Below are 23,365 nucleotides of genomic sequence, written 5' to 3' on the forward strand. Positions count from 1 at the left end.
TGTTGGGTGTGTGATAGTATAAATATAATTTAATTAATTCTATTAAAATAAGTTTTACTAATAAAATATTATAATATAAGACCATTAAGATTTGACTAAATGTATAATTTTTATGATATATTAACTTTTTTTTTGTTACTTGACATAATCTGCTTAGCTTTACACATCTATTTTGCTATATAAGTTTATGCTTGTGGATATAAAAAACAACATATCTAACTGATATTACAAAAATAGACTATTTGTGACATCTTTCATATATATATATATGTATTCATAAATATGCTTGTTAAAAGTATTTACTTTTTATATATATATATTTATTTCTATTTTATAGTGTCTTTCTCCAAATTACCGTCCATCAAATTACACTGAGACTTCAAATGACTTAATACAATGGAGCTGTCCTGTGTGTCTTTATTTTCACGTTCATGAAAATTTAGACAAACGACGCGGTGTTCTGTTGAAGCTCAATTATATATATCCAGTTCCAGCAAAAGATTCTGACCCATACTTTGAAACCACTGGATCTATTAAGTAATTTATACACCAAATATATCAGAGACTAAAAAGAAATATATTTTACATATTTTTAGAAAAATGCTAGCCATCTCCTCTAATGTTAAAACAGCTATTATTAATAAACAAAAATCCAAAGAATTCAACCATCGCGATTTGTATAGAGAATCACACCACCACTATCTGTTTAAAGATATATCAAAGACACAAAATAACCACATTTTAGACGATATAAATAAGAAGAAACCTCAAGAAAAGAAGGATTTGCCACTAACGTCACAGGGATGCATGAACGTTGGCCCATCCTATCAAATACCCCAATTACCTATGTCATTTCTAGAGATTCAAGACAGTGAGCGCATAATCAATAAATATTATAATCAATAATTTTATTACTAATTTCAATAAATAAATGAATACTAATAAGTACCCGTAATATTTCTCATTTAAAGTATTAGAATATATTAAATATATATATATTTTTATGTTTTATAATATATATAAATAAATGTAAATTAATAATATATTATAATAAATATAAATCGATATTTATCAAACACTTGCTCAAGTATTATATGTAAAAGAACATGAATCATATATAAATTTTTTGAATATTTTTTACTGAATATATTATATAATATAAATTTATGTAATAATGTTTTAGTGGGACGTAGTTATCATCAATTAAATGATCGCTACTTGTCTGCTACACTTGATTCAAGAATAGTTTATTCTGCTACCGAGTGGAAACGTCTTGCTAACCAATATAAAAAATTTGCTCCATTTGAGACTTCCCAACAAGTTAATCAAAGCGATCAAAATGATTTATCTTTATTATTTATTTCTAATGAGACATCTCGTAAGTATTACTTCTTCAAATAACCAAAAGAATTACTAATCATTGAATACTTATGAATGTATATGCTCTTTGGTCTTTTAACTATAATGCTTTATTATATGATATATATATATATATATATATATATATGTATATATATATATATGTATATATCTATAAACGCGTATTAGTATATTTGCATATATGAACATAATAAAAATAAAAATATGTCTTTATTAATATCTGTGTTCGCTAAAACTTTTTTGCAGCTATTATTTTAGCTGATATTGTATATTTATTTAAATATTTTTTGTCATTTTATATATAAACTGCTTTGTAAATATATGCATACACATTATTCTGACTTGTTCTTAAATTATTATACGAATTTCATAGAATAGTTTTGTTTGGATTTGTATGTATATATATATGAGGTTTTTTTTTATGCATAAGCTAGTCAATCTAAATATTTCAATCTATAAATAGTACTTTATAATGCTTTTTCAGTTACAAAATTTTGTCAAGCTTTGTTAACCAAATGGTCTGCACGATGTCTTTGGCCATACTCGTCTGAATTTGCTTATAAAGTATTCAATCAATACGTTTTATTGTTTTAGATATTATATCACTACAAATTTAATGGTTTAGCTGCTCTTAATTGTTTTGATGATCCATCTTTTGATTTTTTCAGTAAGAGAAGATAATATAACAAATTCAGTTTACAAAATCTTTACTGAAATAATTTTTTTACAGAAGTGTGTGATCCTCCCGTCAAACCTTATTTGAATAAATGGAAACCAAAAGACAGAAGAAGTTATTTTCCAGGTAAATCTATCATTATTATATAGATCTGACATTAGCAACACCTTTTCCTCCTCCCCAACATTATCGATCAATTTATTCTGGTATTCGCACACACTAGAATAATTTTTTTTTGTTTGCATTAATAGTGTAATTTAAAATTTCAATGAATTGAAACAATCTGAAAAAAATTGAAGTTAAATTTGTTCAAAAAAGATATTTGCTTATAATAATTCTCCATAGCAAAAGGTTTATCTTTGTTATAAAAAAAAATTGAGTGTAATTATTTTCAATTTAATTTTATAAAATGTATACCTAGTTGACGGAGTAATGAACTGAATATTGATGAAACAGTTGTTAGTTTATATATTAAGACCCACTTTTTATATTTTTAAATTTATTCCCTTGAGCATCGTATTATCCATAATAGCTGGCGTTGCTCCAATATGCGTTGGGTACAATCTTTCGGTAGTGAATACGTCTTTTAATATTATATCTGGTGATTTACGCTGGTGCGGAACACCTAATGAATATATATTAGCCCAAAAATCCACCATTCGAGTACCTGTTTATTGCGATAAATACAATACTTACCAATTTCTCGTAGTCAGCACATTTTTCTTATGGGCAGGTAATCTTAATATTATTAATATACGTAATTTGATTAATCCTTAGTATATGTTTTTTTATTCATAAACTTTATATAATTTTAATTGTGAAAAATGCTTATAAACTATTCAATAATGGCTTCAATCTCTATTTACTAATAAATTAATTAATAAAATAATTATTTTTTTCATTCTTTATATATGTAAAGCTTTATTGAAGAAACTATTTCAAACTTAATAATATATAATAATTTGCTGTTTTAAGCTGCTGGGAGTTTGTTGTCGAAATATTTTTTGGCTAAATACGGTCGAAGGAAAAGTTTGATGTATATAAACGTTTTTTTTATGATTTCGTCTTTGATGGGAGCTTTTTCTAACAACTTAATCACATTATACGCTTACAGGGCTGTAACTGGGATACTTTCAGGGTTAGCCACAGTTATTCCAGCTATTTTTATGACAGAAATGGCCATAGCAGAACATCGTAATATAGTCAGGTAATAACAACACTTTATTCAAATAATTTAATAAAGCTTTATACCTCAAATCGCTACTACATTTGGAGTTTTACTTGGAATTATTGCTGGTTATCCATTAAGAAACCCTTTTTCAAGTATTTCTGCTGAAGAGTTTGTTTATTTGATCCCTGATTGGGAGTTTAATCAGTAAGATAATTCACACCTTTTTATAGAATCCTCAAAGATCTTTATTTAAAGAGGAATTATATTCATTTTTAACTTATATATATATATATATTGATATATATATATATATATATGTTTATTGATATGTATATATGTTTTTATATATGTGTCTATATGATTATATATATGTATATATATATGTGTATATATGCGTGTATATATATGTGTATATACATGTGTATATATATGTGTATATACATGTGTATATATATGTGTATATATACGTGTATATATATGTGTGTATTTATGTGTATATATATGTGTATATATATGTGTATATATATGTGTATATATATGTGTATATATATGTGTATATATATGTGTATATATGTGTATATATATGTGTATATATATGTGTATATATATGTGTATATATATGTGTATATATATGTGTATATATACGTGTATATATACGTGTATATATATGTATGTATATATCAATTAATATTTTTATTAATTAATATTTATATTTAATTTTAAATTATTTTTATTTAAAAAGTGTATAAGTCAATGAAAGGCGCAATAATGATAGTGTATAACAATTTATTGCATACTTTTAGTGTACATACTAGATGTAGGGTATGTACACTAATAAAATAATTGCTATTTAAATGTTATAGAAATACAATATTTTCATTATTTAACTCATTTATGCAGGCTTTGGTGGCGCATAATGATTGGGTTAATGGCGCCTGTTTCAGGATTAAGCGCATTACTGCTAATAGAACCGTTCTCATTTGAGACTCCAGTTTATCTAAAAGCTACTGGAAGACACTACGAAGCTTTTCGAGCGGAAAAAATAATTAGACAGCCGTATAATTTGCTAAACCAAGAGTCGACAGATATATCAAACGACGATTCGTTACCGTCAGTCGCACCTAACAAAGGGGAGATCGAGTTATCAGATTTAAACGTACCCCGATACAGTTTACCTGAAGACAGTAAGTTGTCTTCAACTTCTTTCATGCCCATAAAAATCGCTTTAAAAAAACATGACACATTACGCAGCAAGCTGTTGATAGGGTGGGTTTTTGCTATGCTGCAACAATTTACTGGAATTATGGCTTTTTATTCATCCAGTAATTATTTATTTGAAAAAGTCGGGTTGGCGCAAGACGATTTGACTAAAGCAAGTGTTATAATGGCTGTGTTAAGTTTGCTTTGTTCCATTGTTTCTCCCTTTATACTCAAAAATCTTAAGAGACGCAAGATGTTAATTTTTGGCAGCTTTGGTATATCCCTTTCGCTCTATGCTGTAGTTGTCGTAACCTCTTTTCAGTTTGACAATGCCAATGAACTAGCATTAATGTCTGTGTTTAGTGCTATTATTCTTTATGGATTGACGCTTGGTCCAGGGCTATTCATTTATTTGAATGAGTTATTAATAACCGAGATCAAAGTAATATCAATATACTGTTATAATTACTAATAATTTAAGAAAACATTATTTATTTTATAACAATACTATTTAAAAATGTTTGAATTTGATTTACTCATATGTGAATTATATTTATTAATATATATATATATATATAAATGTATGTAAATTTATATATAAATGTTCTTATTATATAAATATCTTTATATAACAGCATAATGAAGTATTTTCGCTTTCAAATTTTAACTTTTATAGACATTTATTAAATAAAAGTTTTAATTTTATATGCAACATGTTTGTACACCCTACTTATAGTTTTATTTAAATGAAAAAAAAACATAGAATATTGACTGTATTTGGCTAGTTTATTACATAGATTGTTAAAATAGTGTAATTTTTTTTAATTTGTGCGCTTTAAATAATTTAATAGATTATACAATTTATTTAATGAATTTCTTCCAATCAAATTATTTTATTATATGGATTGATTTTCATTTTTAGGATGCTGGTTTATCTATTGCGTATGCTCTAAATTGGACAGCATCTTTCATCGTATTAGCTATGACACCTTTAATGGAGTACGACTATTTTTATGTGTTCTTTTCAAGTAATAAAAAACCAAAAAATATGTCTATAGGTATTTGTTTCGCAACAACTTTGATTGCATTCAAATTCGCTCCTGAAACATATTTCGAAGCAAGATAATCTTAAAATTGCATATATTTGATATTGCTGCTTTCTTGAGGCAATTTATGATCTTTTACATTTGCTTGACTTTCGTAAACTGTAACAACTGAAGTTCTCACGCTACCCGAGACTATTCCAAATAATCCTAATTGAAAAGTGTTTTACTTTGTGTATTTAAAATTAATTTAAAATAATTTGTACTGTTTCATATTGCAATTTTTCATTTCGCTTCACTAAATATATTCAAATGAAGTTATATGTGTATTTTAATGATTACACGAAGTTTTTATACAGTTATAAAATTTATACTTGAGTTTAATCATTTTTTTACATATTGATATTCAGTTTGTACTAGCATATGAACATGTTGAAATTTAATGTATAAAAATATTTTACATATAATATTAATTGTATAAATTCATATTTTTCTACATCAATATAATTATAAGAGAATGCTTAACAAATATATTTTATATAAATGATGGTAAAATAAAATTGTTTACCAAGATAGTGCAAGCGAAATCTTGAGTTGCTATCATTAAGGACACCAGTAAATCGAAATGTTATTGTAGAAGCATTAGTAAATCCCTATAAGTAATATTACTTATACTTAGTTTTTTATATACTTGAATGGGATAAAATAAAGTACCACATGGGTCTTCAACTAAATCAAGTTTTTGTGCAGCTTTATAGCTATCGACACTAAAAAACATTAAAACACTAGGATTTTACTTGGAAAAGTCAATTTCATCACAAGTATTATACATATAAGCAGTTTTTGGTATCATCCCATTTTCTCCTCCAATAATTCTTACACTAGTTATTCTACAAGGGTTAGTTAAAGGAACTCGAATAATCTGATAGTATATATCTGATGAATTTTTTTATTTTATTTAAATAATATTTAAATAATATTATTAGTAATTTCTCAGACACGTTTAATATACACATAAAGTATATATATATATATATATATATATGTATATATATATATACTTTATAGATATAAAATTATATATATACTTTATAGATATAAATTTATATATATACTTTATATATATATATATATATACATATGATTATATTTGGTTATATATTTTGTGCAGTAATAATTTTATAATATTTTTTATATAATGTTTATAATACTGGTAAACGACATACACTGGTATATAATTTTTTTAAATATGTATAAATCTAATTAATTATCCAAATAAAGAGACTTTTTGAGTCTTACTAAATCTGGGTCATCATCCTCAGATTCACAAAACAATTCAAAGTTGGTAAACCTATTTTTAAAAGACTTGAATATATAGACAGCCGTATTTTCTTTTTTTTCATTAAGAGCTTGGATTCCATTTCTAGTTATATACGAAAATAAACAAGTAGAATTAACCGCTAAAGCGGCATCTTGCTCACATGCGCAATTGGGTCCATGACCAGAAGACATTATATACAATTTAATTGTGAGACTAATAAAATCTGGTTGATTATGCGTTAATAATGAACTTATAAAGAACTTTTAATTATTTATGCATTTTTATTACATATTTTTGTACATATATATGTGCATGTATAAGAAATCACTATTTACATATATGTACAGTCGAAACTTAAGAAAATTATATCTTATTTCTTAGGGCACACCTCTTATAGTTACACATACTTATACTAAAATATATCAACTTTATTTCAAATATACAGAAATATTTATATATATATATATTATATACAAGTATACTTGAATTATTGTAATCGAATAATATTTGGTATATATACTATTAAGAAAAATGTGTTGTATGTTTAATAAAGAAAAAGTTGATGTAATCAGATGTATATAGCATCAGAACTCATTAGGTATTTTATAAATTTTATTTATTAGTCATAGGGTAAAGTATCATTACCTTTAATATACATATATATTGTTAAGTGCATATGCAAATAGTTTAATAAAAATATATTAAATTATTAGCTTATTTAAATTATGTTATGAAAAATAAAACACACAGATGATAATGATTTTTATTCTTCTGCATCTTCTTGGTCATTGTCCATTTCATCATATTTATCAGTTTCATCGGGTCCTCCGGATTTAGAAGCTTTACTAGATTTTTCGCCACTGGCTCTTTTGACTTTAGCAGCCATTAATTCGTCGTGTATGCGTGGTAACACACCTCCATTTGCTATAGTTACACCCCCTAAAAATTGATTAAGTTCTTCGTCATTTCTCACGGCAAGTTGTATGTGACGTGGGGTGATACGAGTTTTTTGATGATCACGAGCTGCGTCACCAGACAATTCTAACACTTCCGCGCATAAATATTCTAATACTGCTGCAAGGTAAACTGCAGAACCTGCACTTATACGATTTGAATAACGTCCCCGTTTTAGATAACGAAATATACGTCCTACTGGGAAAGATAATCCTGCACGATCAGACTTTGATAAGGTTTTTGTTCTCTTTCGACTAATAGAACTTGCTGGCGCTTGTGGCGCTGGAACATTTTTTCCTGAGCTTTTAGAAGCCATATTATCTTATTTTATTGTTTAATATTCAACAGGATCTGTGCACCTGATAAATATAAACCAGTATTGTCTATAACATAATAATTGTGGGATGAATTTTCAAAAATGTCATAAAATCAAAAAAATACAAATTATAAAGCTAATCGGTTTTCAATTTAACTTTCAGATTTTAGAAAAAATAGTTTATTTTAAGATTAAAATAAGCTGCCTTAACTTCTTTACCAGATGAATTTACTTTACAAATCAAAATCAAAAACTGAGGTAAGTATAAGCGGCAAAAATAAATAATATGTATTGTTCATCTTGTATTAATTGCTTGAAAAATTAATTATATTTATTTATAAAAACATTTTATTTACAAATACTAACTACGTTGTACTATGATATACAAACAAAAATTATAAAATTTACAAAATTACATCAAAGCAATCTGTAAAAATATTAGACAAAAATTAGAATTATAAGTCAAATAATAATTAAAGATATATATTGTTATATGCGATAAAAAATAGTTTTTGCAAAAAAATAGTTTGATGCAACTACATAAATAATGGTCTTAATGGAGGTATCATCAGATTTGTATTTTTGATTTCAATTTTTGACTGTAAATCTCCTAGAAAATTAGAACCCAATTGAATGTTTTTTTTGTGACTGTATTTTGTATGTTGATTGTTATTAATAGATTCTCGTGTGATATCAATTTCTGAAAAATTATATGGCCGTTTGATCGAATTGGAATTTTGACTGGAAATTTGATGGGTGTTTTCTTTGGCTGAATCAGAATTACTTCTTTCTTTCTTTGGTATACAGGTGGTAGATTTATGTGAATTTTCATTGATACTTAAAGTTTCTGTTGTGCCTGCAAAATTTTGTGAGTTGTTATCCTCGGAATAATACGGTAAATTGAGAGAGATATTATTTTCGGTGTGATCGCTTTTTCCGTGTGAATAAAAACTATTTTCTGGAGAAATGTTAGTATTAATTTGTTCTCGGGTATCGTAGTTTACAGAATGGTCGACGGTCTGTTTATCTGAGTATGTAGCGCTGTGGTTATTACTATTTTTTTCGTGGTTTGGTGGAGCATCATTATTATTTGAACTATTTGAGTATTCACTCTCAATTAGAGGACAAACATCGTTTTGTTTGTGTGGAAAGTATTTTTGTGGATTTTCATAACTTATGCTTCGTTGTTCCATATAAACCCACGGTCTATCTGTTTTATTTACTATGTCTAGTTTATATGCAGGTTGTTGCACATTAACATAACTTTTTTTCGGTAAATCTACTATGTGGTAAGGAATAAGGCTACTTTTATATTGACGGAACTGTTTTTTATCAATATAACAATTTTTCTTGTACTTGGAAGTGTCTTTGACAGGAAAATATAATTTTTTATTAGAAAGGCCATTTTTACTATTGTCAATTGTCTTACAAAATTGTTTTTTTATTGTACCATTTAAATACATTTTATTACTTAAGCTTTTATTTTGGCGACCGTGATTGATATTAGCAGCTTTTGTATAATTTGATGAATGGTAATTTGCACTTTTAACTATTTCATTTCTACGCATTGTGTCAAGGTCATGTAAACAGCTCTTTTTCACGGGTACGAAAAACATTCCTCTATTTCTTGTGTTTTTAAGTAGAGGGTTAAATTTTGTGGATACGTTATTATATTTCGATATGTATTTGCCTTCCAATCTACCACTGTATTTGAAAGATTCTTGTTTATAGGGCGCTTTCACCTTATTTGGAAACTTCCTTTGCAAATTTTCATGAGAAATATTACAAACTACTTTGTGAAGGAGTTCGGGTTGTTTAAAAAAATAATTTTTTTTATATGAAGGTTTCATCAAATGAGGTATTTTACTGGTTTCTGTTTTATTGTACAAGTTTGTAAATTGTTTGGGTTTTATTTCATCATTATTGTGCGTATGACAAAGTTCTTTATAAGAGGGCTGAGTAAGCTGTTGTTCACGCTGTGTTTTGCCGTAGTCAAAATTGTTATTAGTCGACTTTTCATTGTGGTTTTTGAAATTATTTACATTTTCGGAGCTAATTTCTGATTCTTTGTCAGAATAATAAGGTACCGGTAATTCTTTCAGATAAGAGGAAGCTTTGCTGTAATAATACTTGTCTTCCTTTGATGGTAAATTTTCAGCTACTCTTTTGCCCCCTTGATTCAAATAATTTTCAGTATCTAAATCAGGATATACATCATTGTTTTGACGGTGATCTAAATTTTCCACACGGTTGTTTTGGGGGTACTTATAGACGTAGTCATATTGATTGTTGATTTTTTTCTTGACCATATTTCTATCGGCATTCTTTTTATCGCCTTTAATTTGAATAGGATGATTGTTATGGTTATAATTATATTTGTTTTTCTTATATTCGCTTTCATTATACTTGACATTATTGTGGGTATCACATCTATATTTATTAGTGTCATAGTTGGCGTCATTATAGTTGGCGTCATTATAGTTGGCGTCATCATAGTTGGCGTCATCATAGTTGGCGTCATCATAGTTGGCGTCATCATAGTTGGCGTCATTATAGTTGGCGTCATCATAGTTGGCGTCATTATAGTTGGCCTCATGATAGCTGGAGTCATTATAAATGGCGGCATTATAGTTGGCGTCATCATAGTTGGCGTCATTGTAGTTGGCGTCGTTGTAGTTGGCGTCATTATAATTGGCGTCATTATAATTAGCGTCATTATAGTTGGCGTCATTGTAGTTGGCGTCATTATAAGTAGCGTCATTATAATTGGCGTCATTATAAGTAGCGTCATTATAATTGGCGTCATTATAAGTAGCGTCATTATAATTGGCGTCATTATAAGTAGCGTCATTATAATTAGCGTCATTATAATTAGCGTCATTGTAATTAGCGTCATCATAATTAGCGTCATTGTAATTAGCGTCATCATAATTGGCGTCATTATAATTGGCGTCATTATAATTGGTGTTATTATAATCGGCGCCATTGTAGTTGGCATCATTGTAATAAGCGTCATTGTAGTTAGCATCATTGTAGTTAGCATCATTGTAGTTGGCATCATTGTAGTTGGCATCATTGTAGTTGGCATCATTGTAGTTGGCATCATTGTAGTTGGCATCATTGTAGTTGGCATCATTGTAGTTGGCATCATTGTAATCGGCGTCATTGTATTTGGCTCGATTATAGTTGACGTCATTATCGTAAGCTTGATTATAATTAGCATTATCGTAGTTAGAGTTTTCTGAGTAATTAATTTGGTTGTGGTTGGGTTGGTCTTCTCCATAATAATCTGGCTCATTATAATCATATTGAACTGGTTCAGGATAATCATAGTAATTTTGTTGATTATTCTGACCGTTTCTTAAGTATTTGTCTTGATAATCATTAGGATATTTCTCAGTATGATGGCTGTATCTCTTGCTACCTTTGTCCGAAAAATACATTTCATATACAGGGTTTTGTTCTTGATTATAGGAGTCATTAAGTAGCTCTGAATTTAATAAATTTGAATCACGATTGTAAGATGGTTTTTCTTTCTCATTCTTTTGAGAGGTTTTATTGTTTTTTTGTTTTATCTCAATCTGATCTTTTTGAGATAAAGACTCTGATGTACTAGTTCCGTTTATTTCTATACAACGTTCGACAACAAATTCCTTTGAATTTTCACTTTTTACTTTAGTTTTTACATTTTTATCCTAAAAATAAACCCAAACAATGAATACAAAATTAACAATTAGTTGAACTCATATATGTTAATTGGAATAGATATATAGAAGAAATCATTTTGATGATATTTGTTTATACACTCATATGCAATTAATAATAAATACCCCTTATTTATATTTTATGCTTTTCAACTCAAAATATAACTACCATGTATAATATTATTTAAATATATGGTAATCACATGATATAATTCACCTCAAGCAATGTAATTTACCTTAGTGTTTTGGGTAAACTCAAATTCAAGTTCTACAGGTTTGGCATCTTTATTTGGATGAACTGTTGTTAATATACATGGCATATCAGCTTTTTCTTTTTGTTTAGTTTCAATTTCAACATGAACTAAAGGATTTTTTTTTTTATCACATAATACATATTTTTCTAGACCATGAGATACATCATTGTCAAAAGGAAGCTGAACATTTAGACGATATTTTTGTGAAGAAATTCTTTTCTTCTTTATGTCGTTCAATAAAGGACGGTGTTTGACAAAAATAGCTCCAGGTGGACGCCAAAGTTCAGTTCCATCCGGTAAATGTAATTTTGTAGGCCATAAATCACAATTTTTGTTTTTGTTAACACGTAAGGGGTTTCTTCGAAAAACATGAGGTTTTCTAGATATGTTTTGTGCCCGAAAAGTTTTATTTACATCAAAGTATTCAAACGTATTTTCTGTTGATCTCGGTGCTTGGAAACATGTATAACGCGGTTTCTGTATATACAGATATGACTAAAAAAATGGTTTTACTTGATGAATTATCGCTGGTGCAGGTAATGGATTAAGGTTTGTTTTTAGTAAGGAACAAAAATCATTACATAATCCTAAAGTCTGAAAACACGCTTCTCTTGAATTTGATGCATAATTTTTTCTTGAAATTAAATTTTTTTCTTCATCTACTTTCTCCTCTTTTTCCTCTTTCTTAGTTTCTTTTGCGATAGAGCTTATACCGTTTTTATTCTCTTCTGAAGTATCAAAGTATAATTTACATTTTGATGAACTTAACTCTTGCTTATACGGCGACTTAATACATTTCACGTACTTGTATGAATCAAAACATGTCGTACATTAAAATACATTATATGTAGTTTAATATTTTCATATATATATATATATGTATATATACATATATAATTTCTATCTACGGATAACTGTTCCGTATAATAGAATTTTGCTAAGGATATATATTAATCTATATAATACAGTCTATAATACAAATATTCTCAAGAAAATTAAACTGATACCTTTCTCTTCTGGAAGAACTTCAACATGTTGTGCATTCATAACCCAGCCATAAAATTTATTTTTTTGTAGCAATTGGGATAAAACACTAATTGTAAAAATAGAATATTTAAGCAATACCTCCAACGATAGTAATCAGATTCTCTGGAGTATTCTAATTCATTAACTAACTCTTTTTGAGATACGCTTTCCAAATAGCGAGCACATATCATGAGTTGAATCTGCCAAATTAGTTATTGAAATTATATACAGAAAATTTTATATTACGTATTTAAACAGATTATACAAAAAATATTGCAATGCATCAGTATATAAATACTTAATGTTGATATATATATATATATATATATATATAAATTATCATGCATGAATAGTGTATTTAAAAACTTAGTACCAGATAATTATTAGTTTTGTATTTTTAAAAATTATTTAATTTATATGCAATATTTCTCATACAGTTTAACTAAGCTTTGGTATACTCTGATGTTCGTATTTACTTACTGATAGATTTCAGGTTGATTTTATATATTAATTATAGATAAGTAGTTTTGTAATATATATTGAAAATAAATCAATTAATATGATGCTTAGTTAAGTTTTACTTGTCTTAGCCGGTGAACAAAAGCTCGCATCCACATATATCCAGTGTCTTTTCGCGATATAGCAAAACAATTAGCAATAATGGCCCTAGCAAATGTAAAAATTTAAAGGTAATACTTTAAAAAAGTTGCATAAACAGTACTGTCCGGAAGCCTGATTAAATTATTAAAACTCAATCGAAAATGATTACGCGACATCATTTGAGGCTACAGTGAAAAAAGCGTATAAATTCATCCAGCACCCAGCGAATAATCTAAATGCAAGCGACTCTAGAAGTTCTTTCACTTTAGATTCAATCCAATTTTCTTTATTTACTTCGGCCACATTTAGCTCCTAAAAAGTAATTGATTTATAAATTTGCATACCTCCGCTAAACCATAAAAATATTCATATACAAAATACTCTATAATTTGCTGGCCTTCTGACGCTGCAGTCTGAAGCCATGTATACACTATACAATGCTATACTTGCTGATTAAAAGGATCATCCAATAGTTGTTGAATACGAGGAATAATTTTATTGTCTATAACACATGTTCAATGTACAACGTTTTATTAGGTTGTAAATTAGATTTAAACTACATATATGTATATATATGTAAAACACTTTTTTATATGATATTTCCATTATTATTAAAACATACAGAAATAAATTTCCTATAGTAAAAATAAATTATTTTTTGCTGTCCAATATATTTACATATACTAAGCGTTATAATTTACTAGATAAACCTATGCAATTAAATGATAAATATATTATCTGAATAATATACTTTCTTTTGTTTATGCTTATTTGAAGCATGTACGTTAAATAATATATATATATATATACATGTAAGAAATAAAGTAAATTAAAATTCTTTAGGTTGAAATAATAATTATAATTTATATAACTATGGATATTATCAATCCTTTTTCTAAATTATCAGTATAATCATACTATTACGTTAATGTATAATATTATACAATTTTTTTTATGCTAAAATTTTCAGCATAATTTGGTTTAACTTCATTGACTCTAACATTATGTCAATTTTATTACCCTAGATTGCTTAATGTTTAAGAGAATTTTTTATCAGGCAGTATTATTGAAACTTACGCTCATAACTAAAATAATTCTGCAAGTCTAATATGAGATCACTGTTTTCATGAACGTCTGTAAGTTCAAGCCTTTCCGACCAGTATAAATGTTCTACAAGAGAAGGCATCCATTCAAATATTTTCATAGATTCTTGATGTTTTAATTGAATGCCATAACCAACGCAAGCTTTTATATATTGAACACAAGCAGACCGATTTTGTAAAGACTGAAAAAAGTAAACTTTTGTTTATAAATTTATGATTCAATTCATTTAAAATAAAGAAATACTTGAACAATTTTTAAAATAATAAATCTAGACATTAAAACAAACTTCATATAATTTATGACAAAGTGCTATATATACTTATATGCTTGTATTATGTAGAAGATATTTATTCCTGATATAAATTAAAAAAATATTATGACTCTGTCATAATGTTAGTAAAATTTTCTTATTTTGTGTTAATATTGTTCTATTTTATATTCATAATTGATATCAAATAGCTCAACTATCATTTTACATTAATTATATTAGAAAAAAAAATTATAAACGTTTAATATTACGACATATTTATTTACATATATACATTTATAATACAATACTAGACCATATATAAAACCATATATACCATATATAATATTGATTAATAAATCCATTTTAATCAATTTGGTTGAAGTTTTGAAGTTATATACCTGAACAGGAGACAAATAGTATTTTCCGAATATATATAGCGCTTTAGGAGACATTATGCGCTCTATTTTTTTTTGCACCCAAATGTAACTTGTTAAATCTTCAGGTAATAAACGGTTATTTAATAGATCATAAGGAATTCCAGTAGGATCAAAATGTTCATTTACATAAACGTATGAAAAAAGTTCTATGCTTCTTGCCCCTAATACTACAAGCTTTTCATACATTCCACTCCCTCCATGAGCAATGTCTACAGTTCATATATTGATACGAATTTTATAATTATTTGAAGTTTTATGTAATATGTAGTTTAGCTATTGATTGAATGCATATGTTCCATATATATATACATTAATATACAAATTTAAGCTTTGTATACATAGACATAACGTGTATCCAATTGTAACATTATATTATTTTATGCTAATACATGTGAATACATATAACACATGTATATATATGATTAAACTGAGATGCCACTATTTCACAAATGAACGTGTACTCTAAAAATTTAATTTATGATTGTCCACACATGCAATAAAAAAATTATCGTAAAGTTATAGTTATATAGTAGATGCACCTGTAAAATAAGTTTTGAATTCCTCGGGCGGTAATTCGAGAGGTGAGTATCCGAACCAATTATGCAAATCACACCATAAAGAACAACGGCGGTCTGGGCATACAGAAAAATCTGAATACACTCATTAGAATGATCAAATAGTCACCATTGATAACATCGACAGATTTATACGGGCATCCTGATTGATGCTCTATGTTTTTAATTTTATCCATTTTTACAATATCCACATACTTCAACTATAAAAAAAATATAACTTTATATATTGTATCGATTCTCAGTGAGGTTTCTGTATAATAATTTGTTAAAAAGGCTGAATAACGTTTCGTTTCTGTTATTAGAAAAAAATTAATGGCATTATAAAAACTGCTGAATGCATTAAAACTATAAGGACTTTGAATAATCTTCATCACATTCCAAACATCTCGTTATTGATTCAGATAAATTATACCTATTTATAGATGTTTTAGTTACTGTCTTACGCATTAATAGCGCAGAATAAACAAACTGTTTGATTACAGTTGTAACATACAGACGTTTTAGTAGCGCACGATTTGCACATGTTTCGAGCACATCGTTCGCATTCATTTGTTAAGCAATCTAATTCTATATTTTATTTACTTAATTACCTAGTTTAGATGGACATATTTGGCAAATCTGTGATTTTTTATAGATCTTAGAATTGTGCAATATATTTTTTGAATGTGTAGCTCTCTCATTACGCTTATTTTTACAAAATAGATCGATAGTTATAGGCTGCTGCCGCTTCGTCATACAGTAATGTTGAGTTATTTCATTGAATTTTTTTTTCCAGTCAAGTTAGAAATATATCAGAATTTGCTTCATGTAAATTTTGCATTTAATACACATACTTTATTATATAATGTGTCATTTTACTGAAATTTGTTCGTTGATCTTCATTTAAAATAAAGTTAATTAGCTCGAATTTGTTGCATAAAGTTTAAAAAAAATGTAAAATAGTCATATTTGCTAGATTTTTTTTATTTTATTTAAGAAATTTTGAATACAAATGGAAACAAATTATACAGTTTTTCAAACACCTATAAAATCTATATTTAGTAACATAAGTGGAAGCAAAATATTGATATTAGACCTAGAAACGACAGGGATCTTAAGTGTATTGATTACGCAAACAGAGCTGCTGGAATTGGCTGTGATTAGTGTGCTAAATATATCTGATGTAACAAATACTGGAAAAGAACAATTAGATAACACAACAAAGTTTTTACCGGCTATTTGTATTTTAAGGCCAACAAAGGAAAGTTTTAAGCTATTGGAAAAACTTTTACAATTGCAGTTATTTTTCAGCTATTATATATATTTCACTTCTCCGTTAACTGAACGGCAAATAGATAAAATAGCTCAATTCGACACGCTTCAGCGCATACGTCATTTGTCATCTATTACATGTGATTTCCTTCTGTTGTCTCCTCAACTTTTTTCCCTTGAGTTACAGTCATGCCATGGATTATTGTTTCCGACGCATATAAATCATTCAACTTATGAATCATATTGCTTTGAAAGAATATTATCTGGTTTAGTATCCGCTTTGTGTACTTTCTGTAATTCCTCTTTCGCAGGTATCTGCTACTCAAAGAACTCTCAGCTCTGTCACATTTTTGCAAATAATATTGTAGCATATCTTCACACGTATGGAAAAACTTTGAAGCCTAGTATTTTTGAAGTCGATACTTCTGGTATATTTGCTATATATATATATATATATATATATATATATGTACAACTAAAACAGTAAATCGATAACCATTAATATGCATTTGAGTAATATTTATATAGAAAGTCTTATTCTTATCTACAAATTTCTCATATGATTTCATTATAACTATTTCTAAATTATTCAACATTATATGTCTAGATATGTCTCTACATAATTAAAATTGTAGCCATCAAAAATCCATAGTAGTTTAAATGTGAATATGCATGTTAAGTCATATTTATACATATACAAATATTATTCCTCGTTCGTGTACATAGAATAGAAATATTTGTTTTCAATTGAGTAAAGAATTATAGATTGTCCATATACACTATAAAAGATACAAATATACTTAGACATATAGTCATTGTAAACCTTTTAGTGAGTCAATAAATTTATATAATAACAGTATACAACGAAGATAATTTAAGCATTTTTGTACATTGTATAGAAAAATAATTATTATTATGCATCAAAATTAAGATTTACCCAGGTAAAAAAGAATCCAGCGTATTATGTATAATTGATCGCCGAGAAGACGTTATTACACCATTGATACTTCCATGGACATATGAAGCTATGATTCATGAATTTTTTACAATAGACCGCAATGTAGTCAACATCAAGCCTTCCTCCCATTCCCGCGAACAAAAAAAAATAGAATCAATTATTCTAAATTCAAATTCCGACAACTTTTTCAAAGAAAATCGTTATACATTATTTGGAGCTTTAAGTGACGTAATTAATGAGAAAGTAAGCGAAGTACAGCAAATAAGAAACGAAATGTTAAAATGGAATCAAGATTCAACTGATAACATTCAGAATTTAAAGAATATTATACATTTTTTTCCCGAAAAACAACAGTACAATACATTAATAGCAAAACACGTACAGCTTATTCACGAATTATCCGATTATGTTCAAAAAAAAAACTTGATACAAATAGGAAGAATGCAGCAAGAAATAATATCGTCTCCATCTTTGAAAAATTCGATATATGAAGAAATAGTTCAATTATTTAACGATAAGGAAAATAAATTAGCAAATAAAAGTATCAGTAATGAATTAGTTATACTTTGCATACTCTACATATTGCAGTATAGGAAGGATTTTAATAAAACTAATTATCTCATGACTCTGTTACAAAGTTCTGGGGTTGATACTTTCATAGTTCATCAATTATTATCTTATATTGGCCCTAATTTCGACACACATAATGAGTTTTCAACTTTTGATGTTGCAAAAGATGTGGTGTCTAGGAATTTACAAAGCAATAAGTCGAACATATTTTTATCGCACAAGAGTTTATTAGTAAATTTAGTAGATGTTCTCACAAAAAAAGGAACAAAATATATACAGAAACACAATTTTGATTTTATGTTTTACAAAGAATCGAATAAAAGTTACAATTATGCTCCTAAAAATATTATTATTTTTATTATTGGGGGAGCTACATATAAAGAAATTTATGATTTGCACCAATTTCAAACAGATTCAACATCCATTGTTCTAGGTGGCACAACCATACATAATTCAATTAGTTTCTTATCTGAAATAGCATTGGTAAATTCAGATTCAATTTTTTCTCCGTCTTCTTCTGAATTTGAACGAAAGCCGGCTGTTTTATCAAAAGTCACTGAAGAGAGTTCTACCAAACTTAAAAAATCATTTATAGATAGTTCGTGGTAATCAGTAAATATATATGTATTTAATCATGTTGTGCATATGTATTTAACTCGTTGATCATAGAGCACATATGAAATTATATTTTAATGTAAACCGAGACTCAATTAATTTTCAAAGTGACTTTACACGTTAAAAAGTTAACATAATTTATAGCGTAATGAACTATAATATATTTAATTATAACATATACTCCTGATATAACTATTTAAGGTATTTTGTTTATTTATCCAACCTCTGACCAGGTATTTTATGTATACAGGTACAATTTATATATATGTGTATATACATTAATTAAGCTTGAGTGTCAAATAATAAATAAAAATGATAGAAACAGCTGCAATTATAACAAAAGGCGGGGTTCTTCTTTGGTATTATACATTTAATATATTAGATGGAGTAGAAAAACAGCGTGACACTCTTCAGAAATTTATAGAAAAATATATTGTGGAAGTAAGTCATAATATTATTTATATAAAATTACATTTTTTCTATAGGAAAATACAGATTTTTTAGCTAAAGTAGACTACCTTTCAGTTGAATGGACTTCTATAAATAACATATCTGCCGCTATTATCGTTCTTTATGATACTTTTGATGAAATCAAAACTTTCGTTGAAAAATTGAAAACTGAATTCTTGGCTTCCATATCAGATGATTCAATTGCATCTTTGACAGACCCTACAGACATTGAAACTAAGCTTATAGATCTGTTTCAAAAGAAGAATTTTAATCAAAACTTTTTTAATGTATTAGATCAGTGCGAAAAAGGTATTACACTCAAATTCTATTTTCAATCTAGATAGTGAGTTATCTCAAAATCAGCAAACTTCCAAGAAAAGCGGTAGCTATCTTATTTGAGTATATCATGTTGATAGGAAGAATAAAAAAAAATTCAAGCAAATCTTTGCAAAAAGTAATGATAAATAAATATATACACAACTTTATCTCGTGTAAACATAATATCTTTCATAATCTTGCTTTAAATATGTGTTCTCATCCAAGTAGCTGGAAAAATAAGTATTTATAATATAATTATACAATTCAACAAAATATACTACTGTTTGTTTGTAATAAATATTTATTTCAAGCTCATAATAGGTTTTATATACACGTGTAAAATATTATATATAATTTGAGAAAAGTTTATTACACATTTATTTAGGATTCTGGAAGGAATAATGAGAAAAAAAAAAAAATGCATCTGAAACTTTAGACTATTCAATCGACACAAGAACTGAACGGGCAAACCCGAAAAGAGATGGTACTATGCCTCTAGATATGATGCAGTCAATATCTACCACTGTAAAAAAAAACACTTCTAAATTCTTTAATAGTAAGAGTATTATTTTTTTTTGAAGAATGATCAAGATATCGTTACTCGGATACACCAAACAGTGACTTCAGTAACTGGCAATCAATTGATTGATACAGAACTTTTGAATCCTGTTCTTGAAGAGCTCAAAGATCATTTAATAGGCAAAAATGTTGCTACAGACGTAGCAATTCAGATAACAGACTCTGTGGGGAAATCGATTATTGGTACAAAAACTGCATCTTTTACTTCAATAAAAAATGCAACAACTGACGCATTATCCAATACAATAAAAAAAATTCTTTGTCCATCTACGTAGGGTGTACGGTCTTTAAAACTTTTTTCAGTCAGGTAGATATTATCAAATCTATTCACGATGCCAAACAACATGGAAAGGTTTACTCTATTTGTTTCTTGGTATCAATTCGTTAGTATATGCAAGCATTTTAGGGAATTAATGGTGTTGGGAAAAGTACCAATTTAGCGAAAATAGCATATTATTTGAAAACGGTAATAAAAATATTTATATACAAAATATTGAAATATATTATGCTTTATGTGAAAAATTTGAGATATATGTTAACATTTAGAAAGGAAAGCTAAATGTAATGATAGCCGCTTGTGACACTTTTCGTTCTGGTGCAATTGAACAATTGAAGACTCATGCAGAAAATCTCGATATCAAATTATTTCAGCAAGGATATGGAAAAGACCCTGCTATTACGTGCAAATTAGCGTTAAAACATGCACAAGAAACCAACATGGATGTTGTACTTATTGATACGGCGGGTCGCATGCAAGATAATGAGCCACTTATGCGTGCTTTGGTCAAACTAATCACTATCAACAATCCAGATCTTATTCTTTTTATAGGAGAAGCTTTGTTTGGAAATGATTCTGTTGACCAGCTTAAGAAATTTCACAAATGCTTGATAAATTATGCTCCTTATAGTGTTTGTAATTTCTCATTAAATTTATTTTATAGGAGAAAGAACCTAGAAGTATAGATGGCCTTATAATAACTAAAATGGATACCGTAGACGAAAAGGTAGTTTACTATATTTTATGATTTAAATTCAAATGTACATACTAATGAGTACTTTGAAGTAAATCATGTCATTATATATTTGACGTACTGCAATTATTGTGAGGTGCACAGCAACGAAAAAGATTCTTTACTTTAATTTTCAATTCTTAGATTGGAACAGCATTGACGATGGCTTATGTTTCTGGAAAGCCTATTGTATTCATAGGAACTGGACAAAAATATCCGGACTTACAGCCTCTTCATGTATGAATAAAGTATCAATTTGATCATTTTATAGGTAGAAAACGTCATTGATTCACTGCTGAGTTGAATCATCTTTTTTTATAAAGACATGGTTTCAATAGCTTCCAATCTATTTTTTTCTTCTTGTGAAATTCGTAAACATTGAATTCAAGTATTGTAAAATAACTTTTCAAATCCATCTATAAAAATCGCAATATCAAATGCATCAATTTTATTTATGTTTGTCCGGGAGGAGTATTTATCATAAATTTAATTTATTTTTTATTCAAAAAATTTTATTTTAGTACTCTGAAGCTAATTATTTAAATATGCAAATATTATTTCAATCTGAGTATCTTTTATGACACCATAAAATGTATATGGTGTCATACAAAGAATATATAAATAATGATTCGGTTATAAGATTATAATAAAACTTAAAGTCAAAAGTTTACCTCTGATGTGCATTTAGACCCCAAAGATTCTATTGATTTTTTGAACTTTGGTATACTAATAAACCTTGAACTTATTTCTGCTATTTTTAACTTTCCTCTATTATGTTGATAAATATAATCATAATATTTTACGGTTTTTTTAATATGCGAAAAGCTTCATATATAAATTGAGGCCAATCTGAACCCATTATACTTAAAGAAAATATAGCAACATTAACCAGGCTACTTTCAAGAGGCAATTTGGCAAGATTTGCAGCAATTACGTTATTTTCTGGATTAGCTATCATGTCTACGCTGTATATTTTTCTATCAGGAAATGTTTTAGCTATAAGAGCATTTCCACACCCTAGATCTGCAATACTAAGTAGTAATATTAATAAATATTCTGTGGCTCCCACTCGTCAAAGATTAAATTATATTAATTACACTTATATATAATTGTAATTTATGATATTATTTTAAAATTATAAGAATTACATGTGATCTTTAGGGACAGACTTCTCAATCCAACTAATTATTTCTAAAGTAGGATTTTTTATCCACGTAGCAGCTTGCAAATCATATCCTTCATGATATTGCTTAAATAAAGTGGGTTCACTTTGAAATTTTTTAAACATCGCATCACTTGTTTGTGTGTAAAGCATTTCATTTAATTGACGAAACCTTCCGCCAATTAATTTTGTCCTCATAAGTTCTTGTGATTTGGTGAATCGTTTCTTACTTGGCTCCTAAAATATAATAAAAAATGAGTATGTATTTGTTTGAGCTATATATACGTGAATTTAGAGTTTATTCATATGTTTGTTCATAAAGTATAGAGATAATTTGTTATTAATGTTTGAGAGATAAATTTACGCATATTATATTCAGCTATTATATAAGTGTGAAGTAAAGATGTGTTTGAAGTATAAAAATTTACATTTTAAGTGAAA

The 23,365-nt window shown here is 27.4% G+C and overlaps 3 protein-coding genes across 3 annotated transcripts; 1 reads left to right on the forward strand and 2 right to left on the reverse strand.

The window, feature by feature from the left end:
- Window positions 1-7,554: 7,554 nt before the first annotated feature.
- Window positions 7,555-8,061, reverse strand: LOC133320724 (histone H2A-beta, sperm-like). Its single transcript, XM_061529322.1, has one exon. The coding sequence runs from the start codon at window positions 8,059-8,061 to the stop codon at window positions 7,555-7,557; it is 507 nt and encodes a 168-aa protein (XP_061385306.1).
- A 536-nt stretch (window positions 8,062-8,597) lies between these two features.
- On the reverse strand, window positions 8,598-13,066 carry LOC133320725 (probable cyclin-dependent serine/threonine-protein kinase DDB_G0292550). The gene is made up of 5 exons (XM_061529323.1): window positions 13,027-13,066; window positions 12,601-12,747; window positions 12,002-12,126; window positions 9,929-11,756; window positions 8,598-9,427 (listed from the first exon to the last, which is right to left on the reverse strand). Exons 1-5 carry the CDS (start codon window positions 13,064-13,066, stop codon window positions 8,598-8,600), a joined length of 2,970 nt encoding a protein of 989 aa, XP_061385307.1.
- Window positions 13,067-19,717: 6,651 nt separating this feature from the next.
- Window positions 19,718-22,005, forward strand: LOC133320726 (signal recognition particle protein-like). Its single transcript, XM_061529324.1, has 6 exons — window positions 19,718-19,846; window positions 19,891-20,164; window positions 20,792-20,916; window positions 21,299-21,661; window positions 21,697-21,756; window positions 21,907-22,005. The coding sequence occupies exons 1-6, from the start codon at window positions 19,718-19,720 to the stop codon at window positions 22,003-22,005; spliced, it is 1,050 nt and encodes a 349-aa protein (XP_061385308.1).
- The last annotated feature ends 1,360 nt before the right edge of the window (window positions 22,006-23,365 follow it).

This window comes from Danaus plexippus, unplaced genomic scaffold (genome assembly GCF_018135715.1).
Source record: "Danaus plexippus unplaced genomic scaffold, MEX_DaPlex mxdp_53, whole genome shotgun sequence".
Classification (NCBI taxonomy): Eukaryota; Metazoa; Arthropoda; class Insecta; order Lepidoptera; family Nymphalidae; genus Danaus; species Danaus plexippus.